The 14,571-nt window shown below is 37.2% G+C and overlaps 1 protein-coding gene across 1 annotated transcript in view; it reads left to right on the forward strand.

The window, feature by feature from the left end:
- The window catches only part of Phlpp1 (PH domain and leucine rich repeat protein phosphatase 1), a 183,309-nt gene that overhangs the window by 69,704 nt on the left and 99,034 nt on the right, over positions 1-14,571 (forward strand). The window contains 1 exon segment of the mRNA XM_048363595.1: positions 13,590-13,786. Within this exon segment, the coding sequence (XP_048219552.1) occupies positions 13,590-13,786 (197 nt within the window).

Raw genomic sequence — 14,571 nt, forward strand, 5'->3', positions numbered from 1 at the left:
CTCAAAGCCAAGCCTGAGCACCAGACCATGAAACAACTCACTGAGCAAAGGAGAGAGGATCCATCTCTCCTGGGGAACAGGGTGAGGTGGGAGCATTGGACAAAATGGTCAGGTTAGATTCCACATAAGGCAATGGAGCGAAGCCTGAGCACATGGGAATTAATGCTCTTCCAAAAGAAATACTTTTGATGATTAAAACTGTTATAAACATTACAGTTAATGTGTTTGTGGCTCTAGGACATCATACTGCTAAGTAAAATGGGATAGGGAGAGAGATGGTAAAACATAGACTATGGGAAATTCAAAACAACTTATGTAATTGCTTCCTTTTAAATGACTTTAAAACTCTCAGTAGAAATAATGGTTCTGTTTCTGTTTATATGATTCTAGCTTCCATATTCTCTGGACTTCTCTTTGTCTATAGAGGAAAAAATCAAAATGAAAACACACACATTTTATATAGTGTCTTTGCTTGGACAAGTCATATCTTTATGTTGAATACAAAAATATTCTCTGATGTCATTATTGGGTATGTTTGTACATGTGTAGGAAAACAGAATTGATAGATACAACTTAGGTTAATTTATTATGAAAGCCTGACTCCTATTCTTTTTAAGGTGATTTATTGTTGTGATTCCAGGAAGAATTTATTTGTAGATTTGTAGGGAAAGGAAACCTTTAGTATTATTTTTTTCTAATGTTTATTTTTTATGTGTTTCCTTCTGCTCATTCCACTTTTCTTCAAAAGTGTAAGGCATAGCAATGGTTATGGCAATTGAATGGATAATAGGTATTATATTCTCAGGATGGCTTTTTATTTTTTTGTTTTTTTTTTATTGTTTTTTCCTAAGCTTGTAAGGAAACTGGTTTCTTCTGAAAGATACATCATACTTTCAAGGCAAATGATTTTTAGAAAATGAAGGTGAAAAGTGAAGATGAAGATGTCTTTGGGAGAGCTAAATGTTTGCAACATTGAAATAATGTCTTTGAAGATTAGCTTGACATCTGTTTTAAGATTCATAATTTTCTATGTGACAGAACAGAACTTTGTCCTCATATTTTAGAATGAGATTATATTCTTCCGTTCTAAAGCTCTTACATACCATTTTATTTTCCCTTTAAATTTGTTTGGGATTATATGAGTTAAAGTGTTGTCTGTAGGAGATAAGATTCACAGTTATTTGAGGATATAGACTCATAATTGTTTGAGGACACCAAGAAATAAACCTTGACATGAATGCTCAGTTCATCAGAAATTAGTTTAAATCAGTATGTTACCTACTAAACACTTGTCAGCTTTTTGCCTAAACTCCTTATGAACAAAATTGACCCCTTTGTCTTCTTTCACAACAAAATCTTCTGATTTAGTGTAAGATGAATCTATTGATTGGGCTTTCTTTTCTCAAGCTAATAATCTTCAGAGAATATTGCATTATGTGATCACAAAATAAGTGTTAGTTTTTTTACTGCTGAGACAAAATACCTAAGAAAGCCAACATAACAGGAAAGCTTTATTTTGACCCATGGTTTCAGAGGCTTCAGTCCATGGTAACTTGGTATCTAAGGTTGTGATGCCTCAGAGTATTATGGTGGGAATACATGGTGGAACAGCGCTTCTCCCCAAAGCAAACACATAGAGAAGGGCAGTAGTAGTCAAGGACAAAATAGCTCCTTCAAAGGCATGTCACCAGAGACCTACTTCCTCCAACTAGGCCTCTTGAAGTTTCTACCACCTTCCATATCCCATTTAGTATGAGTCCAGCAAGAAGATTAATCCATTGATGAAGATGGAGCCCTAATCAGATAACTTCCCAAAGGCTGTATTTGTGAACCTTACTGTATCAGGAGCCAATGCTTCATTCAGCACATGAGCTTTTTGGGGGCATTTCAGATTCAAACTAGAACACTTTTCTTCTTTATTATAGGAAGCAGAAAATAATTTTTCACATATATTACATAATTATTGGCAAGTTGGAGTTTGTCCACTGTTTTATTTACTTTTGTTATATTGATAAAATTAGAGGAATGCTCTAAAATTTTAATTCAAGTTAATATTTATATATTGAGCATTTGGTGCACAGTGTATAGTTTCTGGGACAAGCATAAATAAAGAAGGCAATATCTTTGTATCCTCTTGTGAACTGATCTGTGTATTTAGAAATCGTTCTTTCACTGATGCAGCCTACTTATGTTGAATGGGATAAGAAGGTGGCTGAGTCCAGTAGATTGGAGACAGATCCAGTTAATAGAACACACTAGGTTGGCCCAGCACATAGTCACTTTCAGAGATGAAAAATGTTTGTCCTTATGCTAGGACTGCAGAAAATTTCCTCTCCAGTTTAACCTATAAGCTGAAAGGCTTAGGTAAAAATGAAGATGCTGATAACGTGGAAGGTGATAAACAAGCACTGAATAGATGAAAAGCAGTCATTTTCCCACTTTGGGATACAGAAAGCTATTCATGGCTGGGCACTGGTGGCTCACGCCTGTAATCTAGCTAGTCAGGAGGCTGAGTTCTCAGGATAACAGTTTGAAGCCAACCCAAGCAGGAGAGTATGAGAATCTTTATCTGCAATTAACCAGCAAAAAGCTGCAAGGGGGAGTATGACATAAGTTGTAGAGCACTTAGCTTTGAGTGAAAATGACCATTATGCTGACTGTAGAAGTTTGCTTTTAGTATGTGACAGCAGTTTATTTCTGTTTCAGCAAGGGTGAAATTTTAACTTGAATATATGCTAGGGAAATTTTAGCTACTATAAAAACCTTGCAACTGTGCAAATCCAGTGGCTTAACATAATACAAGTTTCTTTTGTTCTCATGACTAGTCCGTGCTGATATCTCTGGGAAGGCAGCTGCATTCCAGTGGACTCAGGAGCCTATGATCCATTCTTCTTGTAGTGTGCTCATCCCCAGAGCCTCTCGGAATGTTCTGGTGGGACTTCATTCTTCTGGTGGATGAGGGAATAGTGCATGAACACAACAGGGGTCAGTGTACAGGCAGATCTAGAAGTGTCCTATATTCTGCTGCCCCATTTTGTTAGCACCCACCAGGTGTGTGGCTTAGGCCTATTTCTAGGAGAGGTGTCAAAATGTAATTGTCATGTGTGTTCAAAGAATAAAAACTGAAATTGATAAATATCTTGCCAGTCCTTACCAAAATAGAATCTTTGGAATTTGATGTATTCATATGAAACCATTTAAATGTATTTTGCCTCATGAAGCTTTTATTTTGGAAGTGAAATTTAAGTTTCTGATGTGTATTCTAAATAATTCCTCACATACCTGTAGATGAAAAATCAACACTAAGTAATTTGTCACCCCCCAAAATCTGATAATTTAGGAATAAAAGATATGACTTCAAATATATTATTAAAATATAATACTGCTTTTTAAAAATTTCTGTAAGGTTTTACAATACCTGGAAATTTATGTTCCTCTAAAGGTTTTGTTTTTTGGTTACGTTGTGGTCTGAAGAATGAACTAGCAAAGAATTCCTAATGCCTTTTGTTGTTAGTAAATTTTATTTTATTTTAGTTTTTGGTGCCCATCCTGGGGCTTGAACTCAGAGTCTGGATGCTGCCTCTGAACTCTTTTACTCAAGGCTAGTGCTCTACCACTTTAACTGTGGTGCTACTTCTGGATTTTTGGTGGTTAATTGTAAATAAGAGTATCACAGACAAGGCAGGCTTCAAAATCTGATCCTCACATCTTAGCCTCCTGAGTCTCTTGGATTACAAATGTAATCCACCAGTGCCCAGCTAGAAGTTTTTTTTTTATTCTTAGTTAAGTATATTTCTGTTTTATAGCCATGGACAATTAGTGTTCTTATGGCCGTACCCTCTAACCTCTCATCCTTTTCTCAAGTGGTAAAACGTGCTTTTTTTTTTTACAGGGAGGAGGTTGTGACCAGAGAATTCAATATAGGGTGCTCAGTAAAATTAGAAAAGTATTTAAATACAAATCTAAAAGCCTTACTAAAAGAATTATAATTTTAATTTTCCCTCTTCTTTCCCCTCCCTCCCTTCCTCTCTCCCTTGCCTCTCTTACCTTTTCTTCCTTTTTTTGAGGCTGTTTTAAACATTTTTTAGAGAGCAGTGACTTTACTTATCTTACTCAAATGCAGCTACTGGTATCAACAATGTGAAACTTACCCATTTACCCATTGTGTAGTAGTGTTGAGTTCATTTTAATTAATAATGTAGTTAAGTGTGCTAGGGTCTCCTCTTATATATGCTCTTTGTCTGGAAAGTGATCATTCCTGTGGGGAGAAATATTCAGAACTGGAAGCTTTCTTATCTTTATTCATTTTGACCTATAGTTAGTGCCTAGAAAGAACTGCTTACATGAAAAAAGAATCTGGAACTGTAAAAACAATTATGTTCTTTGACCTAGTTAATTCATAAAATGAAAAATCAGAAACAACTGCCAAGTAGAAACAGATAATTTATTACTCATTTTCTAAGTGTTTAAGATACCGAGACTGACAACTTGGAAGAGCATATGTAATGATAAAATTTGAAGGCCATAAGACAGATATATAATTGTATATTTTCTTTAGTATGACACACATATATAAATTTTAAAAAGTGGTCAAAACCCTACAACTTTTACAATATAATAATTTTTTTAAACTTTTGATGATGGGGCTGTTTTTTTATTATACTAATTGGAGAATACTTAAGTGTGAACTGTGGACTTTTGTATGTGGTTCTGAAAAGGCTTAAAAATGAAGTTCCTGGCACTTGCTGTAGAAGTCAGGAATGTAGAAGATGGTTAGTTTTAGACCTTTTGTTCTATTCTTGTTGCTATTTTCAACTTTGTAGGGAAAGTAGTCCTTAATGAAATATTATGTAATGCAGCAGAGGAATGGAAATAAAGTTTATGTTCTTCTTGCAATCTTCTTTTTTATTTATAAATGTCAATTTTAACATTGTTTGTATTATAAAATAGAAAATAAACTATAGCCCTTTCTCCCAGAGAAAACCACTATGGAAAAGACTTTGGAATTATATTGGGACTTTATGTGCTTGTGTGTTTCTATAAATTCTGAATTTGTTTTGACTGAGTTCTCCTTGGCAATGAAAATGAAAAAGCAGTTTGTTTTTCCCTCCACTGTGTTTTAAGAGGAACAGGAGTATGAATGATCCCAAAGTCATTTATGCTTAGACATCAGAAATTTTTTTTTAGTATTTACTTAGAAGGAGTATGTGTGCCCAGATGGTGCATCGCACCACTCATGACAACAGTATCCCACAGTGGAAATGTGACTCAGCGAGAGCAGTGACGCTTCCTATATGTATACCATGGCAGAATCGATCATCTTGGTCTCAGTTCGAGTTTTTATCTGAAGGAGATAGTTTGGTATGTCATTTTAGAGTGGATAATAGTAAATAAGTGTCTGCTGAATTTTAGGTATACTCAGATTTAAGATTTAATGATGCTGAGGTCACTACTGCTTCATGATAGATACTAATTTTTGAATTTTCTGTAGCCCAAGTTTGACTAAGGCCTGCTTGCTATCAGCCCAATCAGCTCAGTGAGTTGAAAATGTAAAATGCCTCATTTCTGGCATCTTACATGTTTCTCTTGTGCCTTGTGACATCCTTTGTGGAGAAGTACCAACTAGTTGGAAAGGTAGGTGATGAAGTCTACCAAAGTGACCAGGCTTTTTTTTTTTTTTTTCCTCAAATTTTTATTATCAAACTGACGTACAGAGAGGTTACAGTATCATACGTTGGGCATTGGATACATTTCTTGTACTGTTTGTTGCCTTGTCCCTCATGCCCCCCTCCCTCCCCCCCTTTCCCTCCCCCCCCCAGGTGTTCAGTTCACTTACACCAAACAGTTTTGCAAGTATTGCTTTTGTAGTTATTTCTCTTTTTTTACCCTGTGTCTCTCGAATTTGGTATTCCCTTTGAATTTCCTACTTCCAATACCAGTAAACACGGTTTCCAATATACTCAGATAAGATTACAGAGATAGTGTAGGTACAAACATAGGAAGGTGATATAAAACATTATCAATAATAGAAACTACACATACACATAGGACGTTGAAAGTAGTTACAACTGTGATATATCACTTGTTTCCATAACATGGAGTTCATTTCAATTAGCATCATCTTATGTGTTTCTAAGGGTATAGCTATTGGGCCTTGTGATGCTCTGCTATGGCTTGCCTAAACCTGTACTAATTATTCCCAATAAGGGAGGCCATAGAGTCCATGTTTCTTTGGGTCTGGCTCACTTCACTTAGTATAACTTTTTCCAAGTCCTTCCATTTCCTTATAAATGGAACAATGTCATTCTTTCTGATAGAGGCATAAAATTCCATTGTGTAAATGTACCACATTTTCCTGATCCATTCATCTATGGAGGGGCATCTGGGTTGGTTCCAGCTTCTCGCTATGACAAATTGTGCTGCGATGAACATTGTTGTGCTGGTGGCATTACTGTGATTTTGTTTGTGGGCTTTTGGATAGATACCCAACAGTGGGGCTGCTGGGTCATAGGGGAGTTCTATATTGAGCCTTCTGAGGAATCTCCATACTGCTTGCCAGAGTGGCTGAACCAGTTTACATTCCCACCAACAATGAAGTAGGGTTCCCTTTTGGCCACATCCCCTCCAACAATTGTTATTATTAGTTTTCTTGATATATGACATTCTTGCTGGGGTGAGATGGAATCTCAATGTTGTTTTGATTTGCATTTCCTTTATGGCCAGTGATGTAGAGCATTTTTTCATATGTCTATTGGCCATTCTCATTTCCTCATCAGAGAAGTTTCTTTGTAAGTCTTTAGCCCACTTGATGAGGGGGCTATTGGTTCTTTGCAGTTTTGTTTTGGAAGAAGGTAATTTTTTTAGTTCTGCATATATTTTAGAGATGAGGCCTTTGTCTGTTGAATGTCCGGTAAAGATCTTCTCCCAGTCTGTGGGCTTTCTGTTTATCTTGAGAGCTATGTCCTTTGCCGTGCAGAAGCTCTGGAGTTTGATGCAGTCTCATTTGTCCAACCTTTCTTTGATTTGTAGCCTTTCAGGGTCTTTGTTAAGGAAGTTCTGTCCTGTGCCAAGGAGCCCAAGTGTTTCTCCTACTCCTTCCTTTAGTGTCTTCAGGGTGCCTGTTTTGATTTCAAGGTCTTTAGTCCATTTGGAATTGATTTTGGTGCAGGGTGATATATAAGGATCTAGTTTTAGTTTGTTGCATGTGTTGAGCCAGTTTTGCCAGCACCACTTGTTAAAGAGGCTATCTTTCTTCCATACTATTGTTTTAGCTCCTTTATCAAACATTAAGTAGGCATAGTTCTGTGGGTTTAATTCTGGGTCTTCAATTCTGTTCCATTGGTCTTCAGGCCTGTTCCGGTGCCAATACCAAGCTGTTTTTATTACTATAGCTTTATAATACAGCTTGAAGTTGGGTATTGTAATTCCTCCAGCACTGTTCTTTCTGCTTAGGAGTGTTTTTGCTATTCTAGGTCTTTTATTGTTCCATGTGAATTTCTGGATTGCTTCCTCTATTTCATTAAAGAATGGTGTTGGGATATTAATGGGTATTGCATTGAATTTGTAGATAGCCTTTGGCAATATTGCCATTTTGATTACATTAATCCTCCCAATCCAGGAGCATGGGAGGTTTTTCCATTTTCTTAGTTCTGACTTAATTTCATTTTTCAAGCTTTTAAAGTTCTCTTCAAAGAGGTCTTTCACTTCTTTGGTTAAGGTTATTCCTAGGTATTTTATGTTTTTGGGGGCTATTGCAAAAGGCAGTACTCAGAGGAAAATTTATATCTCTGAGTACATACATCAACAAACTGGAGAAACAGCAACTCAGTAATTTAAGGAAGCACCTTAATTTTCTGGAGAGAGAACAGCAAGCCAAACCCCAAGTCAATAGACGGAAGCAAATAATTAAAATCAAATCAGAATTAAATCAATTAGAGACGAAAAAAACCATCGAAAGAATCAACAAAACAAAGAGTTGGTTCTTTGAAAAAATCAACAAGATAGACAGACCCCTGGCAAACCTGACCAAAGAACGAAGGCAGCACACTCAAATAAACAAGATAAGAGATGAAACAGGTAGCATCACCACAGAAATAACCGAAATTCAGAAAATAATAAGGGACTATTTTGCAAACCTTTATGCCAACAAATTCGAGAACTTGGAAGAAATGGATGATTTCCTAGAAAAAATTGATACCCCCAAACTCAACTATGAAGACTTAAACCTTCTAAACAGACCCATATCCAGTATTGAAATAGAAACAGCAATAAATGATCTCCCATCCAAGAAAAGCCCAGGTCCAGATGGATTCACCGCAGAATTCTACAAGGCCTTCAAAACAGAACTCACTCCAATATTTCTCAAACTCTTCAATGAAATTGAAAGAGAACGTTCACTGCCAGACTCATTTTATGAAGCCAGTATAACCCTCATCCCAAAACCAGGCAGAGACTCATCACGGAAAGAGGACTACAGACCAATCTCCCTGATGAACATAGATGCAAAAATTCTCAACAAAATTCTGGCCAATCGACTTCAACAGGTCATCAAAAAAATCATACACCACGATCAAACTGGATTCATCCCAGGGATGCAAAGCTGGTTTAATATACGCAAGTCAATTAATGTAATCCACCACATCAACCGGAGCAAGGTAAAGTGACCAGGCTTTTAATGAAAGAATAGAAATAGTTGGCAGCATTACTCATCAAATGCAGAAGAGCACTTCAGGTATTCTGTAAAGTTATGCACAGGGAACATGAGACTACAGTTTCTGGGAAGTAACAGATGGTAAAGTCATTGGACTAATAAGTGAAGGCTGATTAGAACATTTTTTCATATTTTTCCCCTCCTGATATGAAGTTGATAACAAAAGTCTACAATCCACTACCTATCTGTACATTGCCCCTAGAAGTGAACGAGAAGCTCGTAGAAATGGGGAAGGTTTCTAGTCTGTGAAGACAAAATTGTGATGGAAACATCACTTGAAGAAGATACCTTCATGGGCTGGAGATATGGCCTAGTGGCAAGAGTGCTTGCCTTGTATACTTGAAGCCCTGGGTTCGATTCCCCAGCACCACATATACAGAAAATGGCCAGAAGTGGTGCTGTGACTCAAGTGGCGGAGTGCTAGCCTTGAGCAAAGAGAAGCCAGGGACAGTGCTCAAGCCCTGAGTCCAAGGCCCAGGACTGGCAAAAAAAAAGAAGATACTTTCATTAAATGTGTAAAGAGGCTTGAATATCCTGTATTGAGGATAACTAAAGAATAATTCTCATTTGTCATAGAATGATGGAATGGAGTAAGTTTGAAGAGAGAAGGAAGAGAAGATAGGAGAGTGTACAGACAGCACCTGTTTACTAGTCTGTCTAGCTTATACTTGTTGTATTGCTTCTCTTGTCTCCATCCATTTTCACTTGCTTCTCTGGTTGAGGTTAACCAAGTGCTTATGAGCCTTCAGATCATGAAAGAGGTCATTGACAACCTAATTCTGTAATTTGACAGGTCACAAAATGTGATTCCAGGTCTTGCAGCATCAATAAAATCTCAGGCCCTACCCAGAACTATTTAATCAGAAACTCTGAGGGTACAACTCGGCAATCTGCATCTTATTAGCAAGCGTTCCAAGTGAATTTGCAAGTTGGAGACTTTCTGGTGTAACTGGTCTCCATTTGGCATTATCTTTTAGTATTTATTATCTTGTGTGTATTACACAAAAGTACAGTAACAGTAATCATCTTCATTATTTTGATTTCATATATTTTAAAGTTCATATCTAGTTATGACATCTCTAGTTTATATGGCAGCTTAGTATGGTGGATATACCTCTCTGTTTGATTACCCTACCTGAATAGAATCTTTAAGAGCATGAAGGGTAGCTCACTGCTTTAGATATTATTTAATGAGTATTATAAAGGTACTTATAATCTAGTAGCATTGAAGAATTTTAGGATTGGAGAAAAGGTTCAAATCTTGACATCTGTGAAGTATATAAGGGTCTATAAAAGCTTAGGAGATATAAATAAACAATCAAGTTAAGTAACTGTCAGACAGAAGCAACATTTACTGGGCAGTTGACTTTACACGTTTTGATATGGTGCATAAATTAACCCTCTCCCAATGTATTTAGCAGCTGGTTGTCATTTCCATTAGCTAAGGAGCAACTAGTCTTAAATCTGTTTCAGAGTTCCTGTCAGCACTTCTTGAGATGCTTTAGCCTCTTCACTCTGAGACAAAATGCCCAGATACAGTTTAATGCTCCGGTCTCTAGACCTCTTATGGAGTCATTTCAATCTTCTGTTGGCTCTTGAAATGACCCTAGGCAAGTAATTTAATTCATTCTATCACTGTAAGTAGTCAAAAAGGATTTAAAGATTTATATGCAATAAGAAACATGCTTTAGAGTTTATCAGTCTAAGCTCCAAAGATCGGGCAGATGGGGTGAGTGCTGAGTGTTTCCACTCATTCCAGACCATTTTCAGCTTCAGAAACAAGGTAAATTCTTCCATCAACTTCTTAGTTTTTTGGTGTTTTTTTTTTGCCAGTCCTGTTGCTTGGACTCAGGGCCTGAGCACTGTCCCTGGCTTATTTTGCTCAAGGTTGGCACTCTACCACTTGAGCCATAGCACCACTTCAGGCCTTTTCTGTTTATGTGGTGCTGAGGAATCGACCCCAGGTTTTTATGCATGCTAGGCAAGCACTCTTCGATTGAGCTACATTTCTAGCCCTTCCATCAACTTCTTGTACTGGCCAAACTCTCTTATTTATTGATGCTGCATTAACCTGAGTTCTTTACTCTCATCATTTGGGGGTGTTGTAATAGCTCAGGGTGCCATTCTTATTCTTGTTTTTGACTATTTCTTGTTTTAGTGGACCCTCACTATTGGTTTATTCTGCACAGTACTAGAAACAGTTTAGTGAATTATTTTACAAAAATAAATTTTAATCAAGTGTTATTTTGATTAGTGCGTACAAGTGAAACCATCATATCCCTGTCATATTGTATTTTAGCTAATACCCTACAATTTAGTAGCTCAAAACACCAGATATTTGTCATGTCATGGTTTCTCTATGAGTTAGGAATTCAGGAATGTCTTAGCTGAGTGTTCTGGCTCAGGATCTGTCAAGAGGTTTGTATCAGGATGTCCCAGGGATTATAGTTCTCTGAGTTCAACAGTGCCTTCAGGATCTGCTTTTAATACGGCAGTGGGGGTAAATTGCTGGCCATTGGCAGGCAATTTCTGTTGCTCCCTTCCTTGGCCTATTCATAGGGTTGTGTGAGTGTCCTCATTGTGTAGCAGCTGGCCTCCCCAGAGGGAATGATCCTAGAGAGAGTGAGCGATGAGGAAGCTCTAATGCCTTTTATGACCTACTTTCAGGAGCCACAGGCTGCCACTGTTGGTTCTACCACATTCTGTTTGTTAGAAGTGACCACTAAGTATAGTCCATATACATAAGGGGAATGGAATGAGACTCCACCTCTTAAAGGGAAGACTTTAGAAGAATTTGTAAACATAGTTTTAAAGATGGGCTCTAGGGAATATTTAACAGAGGCATTTAATTGACAACAAACATGTACCCATTTCTGTGTTGTGTCAGTGGTCTTCTAGGTAAAGAGCAGGGAGTCCATTGAGGAAAAGCAGATTGGTTTTATAGGGGTGGGGTGCTGGAGAACAAAGAGCTGCTTGGAGAGGTGGAGTTCTGGAAGTAAGTAAGCCTGGGGTTACCACTTAGTCTTAAGATTAATACAGATCAGTGCTCATATGAGAGGAAAGTATGCAAGGCTGGAGGAAAGACACTGAAAGAAGCTTATACAGGACCAGGAATCATTCACCATCCTTCTAGCAGGAGTGGACAACCTTATAGTTTACAGGTACGAGGTGGAGTACTCAGTAGGATATTGCTTGTTATTATTATTAGCCTAGACTTAAGGCTTCTGCCATACAGCATAACACATTTTAGCAGCATGCCTCACAAGAACCAAACTATTTCTAAATGACTGTCCTAGAGAAAAACTGCAGTATTTATAGAAATACAGATATTAGTGCTCATCAAGTCAAGTCATAATGGATGGCATATAAACTCAAATTACCAGTGTTATAAAAATATGTATAATGAGGAGAAAATTCAGTAAAAACTAAATCAAAATAAATGATACACAGATACATATGTACATTGATGTCTCTATATTGATATGTATGGACATATACTGAAATTTAATTTTTAGAGATGAAGAGTATAATGGCTGGATTTAAGAGTAGGTTAAATATTGGAAAAGAAAAAGTGAGAAAATCTGAATATATAATAATTGACACAACCAATAAGGGAAAGGGAGAATAGAATATCAGTGAGTTCTTAGTTAACTTCAAATGGCTCTCTCTCTCTCTTTCTATCTATATATATATATATACACACACAATTGGAGTACAGAAGAGGCCTTGTGAGATCAGAAAAATCCTTTGAAGAAGTAAATTGCTTAGTTTTTTAACTTGACCATGAATCTCAGAAATAATGAAAACCTTAGTTGCTTAAAACCAGCAATATAAGGAAAACTCTCAACCAAGTGGTTGATAAGTAATAGAACAGAACAGTACCTCCTAGACAACACAAGATCATCCTCAGAATACTAAAAGAAAGAACTGTTAATCTAGAAGTCTATGCACAGTAAAATACCATTTAAAACATGTGAAAAGGCTTTCCCAGATATTCAGAGGCAGATGGACTTCATCATGATAGAAGACTTGCACTGTAACAAATGTTCAAAAATCATTGAAACAGAAGAAGGTAATAGCCAGACTGGAAATAATAAGTACAGAAGACATACTTTTAAAATTATCTTATAAAACAATGGCTGTTTATACTACAGTTAACAGTATTAGAAATATGATTTGTGGAAATGGGAACACTCTTGATATTGAGTAACTCCATTGTTTTTAAATTTTGTTAAGAATGGTCAAATAAGCATACCACACATACCTGTCCAATTTGATGTTTGTGTATATTTATGTCCCACCCCCCATAGATTCCATGATATTTTTCAGGTAGGTTTATGTTATACAAAAATGTTAAAGTAGCTGATTGGTGGGGGGTGCAAAACAAAATTGAAATCCTTCCTTTTCTTTCCCTCCCCATTTGCACTGGTACTGGGACTTGAACTCAGGGACTGGGTACTATCCCTTAGCTTTTTCGTCAGAGCCTGGCATTCTACCATTTGAGCCACAGCTGCACTTGTGGGTGGTGTGTGTGTGTGTGTGTGTGTGTGTGTGTGTGTGTGTGTGTGTGTATTGGAAAGATAAGAGTCTACAGATTTTTCTGCCCAGGCTGGCTTCAAACTGTTATCCTCTCAGATTGTGGTTACAGGCATAAACTAGGATTACAGATATGAGCTACCTGCCCTCAGTTTAAGACCATTTTCTTGATATCCCTAGCATTACCATAGGCCCAAACTTAAAGTACACAGTTCATATCTTCCAACAACAATTTCTGTTACACAAAACAAGCTACTGTCCAATTGACTTATATGGTAGGTAGATGAGGAGGAGGGAAATGCTCATTTAAAAAGAATAACATGTTTGCGTGTGTTTGTTTTAGGAAAGCCTCACAGCACCGGTAGTTCTGAACGTATTCAGCTCTCAGGAATGTATAATGTTCGCAAAGGCAAAATGCAGTTGCCAGTGAACCGGTGGACGCGACGCCAAGTTATCCTGTGTGGAACCTGCTTGATAGTATCATCTGTGAAAGACAGCCTGACCGGAAAGATGCATGTTCTGCCACTAATTGGTGGAAAGGTAAGTTTTTGAAAACCCCAACTAATAAAAGGTATTTATTTGCCCTGAGCTATTTCTGTAATAAGTACTAGACGGTTTTGATTCATTTAATTTAAGGTTTGTGGTCCACCAGTGGGGTATTGTTGGTTAATGAAGTTGCAGAAAATAACAGTGACATTAGCCCACCGGAAGTCTTGTGATCTTGGCTTTATTATTATGTACTGCATTTTACATACTAGAATGAAAATGGATCAACTAGATTTTTACTATTACAGATTGTAGATGATAAAATCATTATGTGTTGACATTCCTTGGTCAACATATGAATGTGTATTTTGTAGTACAGAAAACCTCTCCCTAGATAGGGTTTAGCATTCAAGTCTTTGATCACACTTTACCCCTTACCTCTGTTCATTTTTTTTACCAATCAGTGCAGTAATTGACACAATGGCTGGTTATACATCTTAACTGGAAATGTTACTCATTTCAGGTATACCAGCAAATATTTTGGACATGCTAACTATCGTACACCTATTATTTATAAAATAGAACCAGATTGGTTGGGAAAACAATGTCTTTGTCAGATTTGTTTATAGCAAAGTGTTGGTAGGATAGCATTATCATAATTATATGTCAGTATGTCTTGATTTTTTTTGGCCAATCCTGAGGCTTGAACTCATGGCCCTGGGCACTGTCCCTGAGTTTTTGTTACTAAAGGCTAGCACTCTATCCCCTGAGCCATAACGCCACTTCTGGCCTTCTCTGTTCATGTGTTACTCTGTTCATGTGAACCAGGGTTTCATGCA

Source organism: Perognathus longimembris, chromosome 15 (genome assembly GCF_023159225.1).
Source record: "Perognathus longimembris pacificus isolate PPM17 chromosome 15, ASM2315922v1, whole genome shotgun sequence".
Lineage (NCBI taxonomy): Eukaryota > Metazoa > Chordata > Mammalia > Rodentia > Heteromyidae > Perognathus > Perognathus longimembris.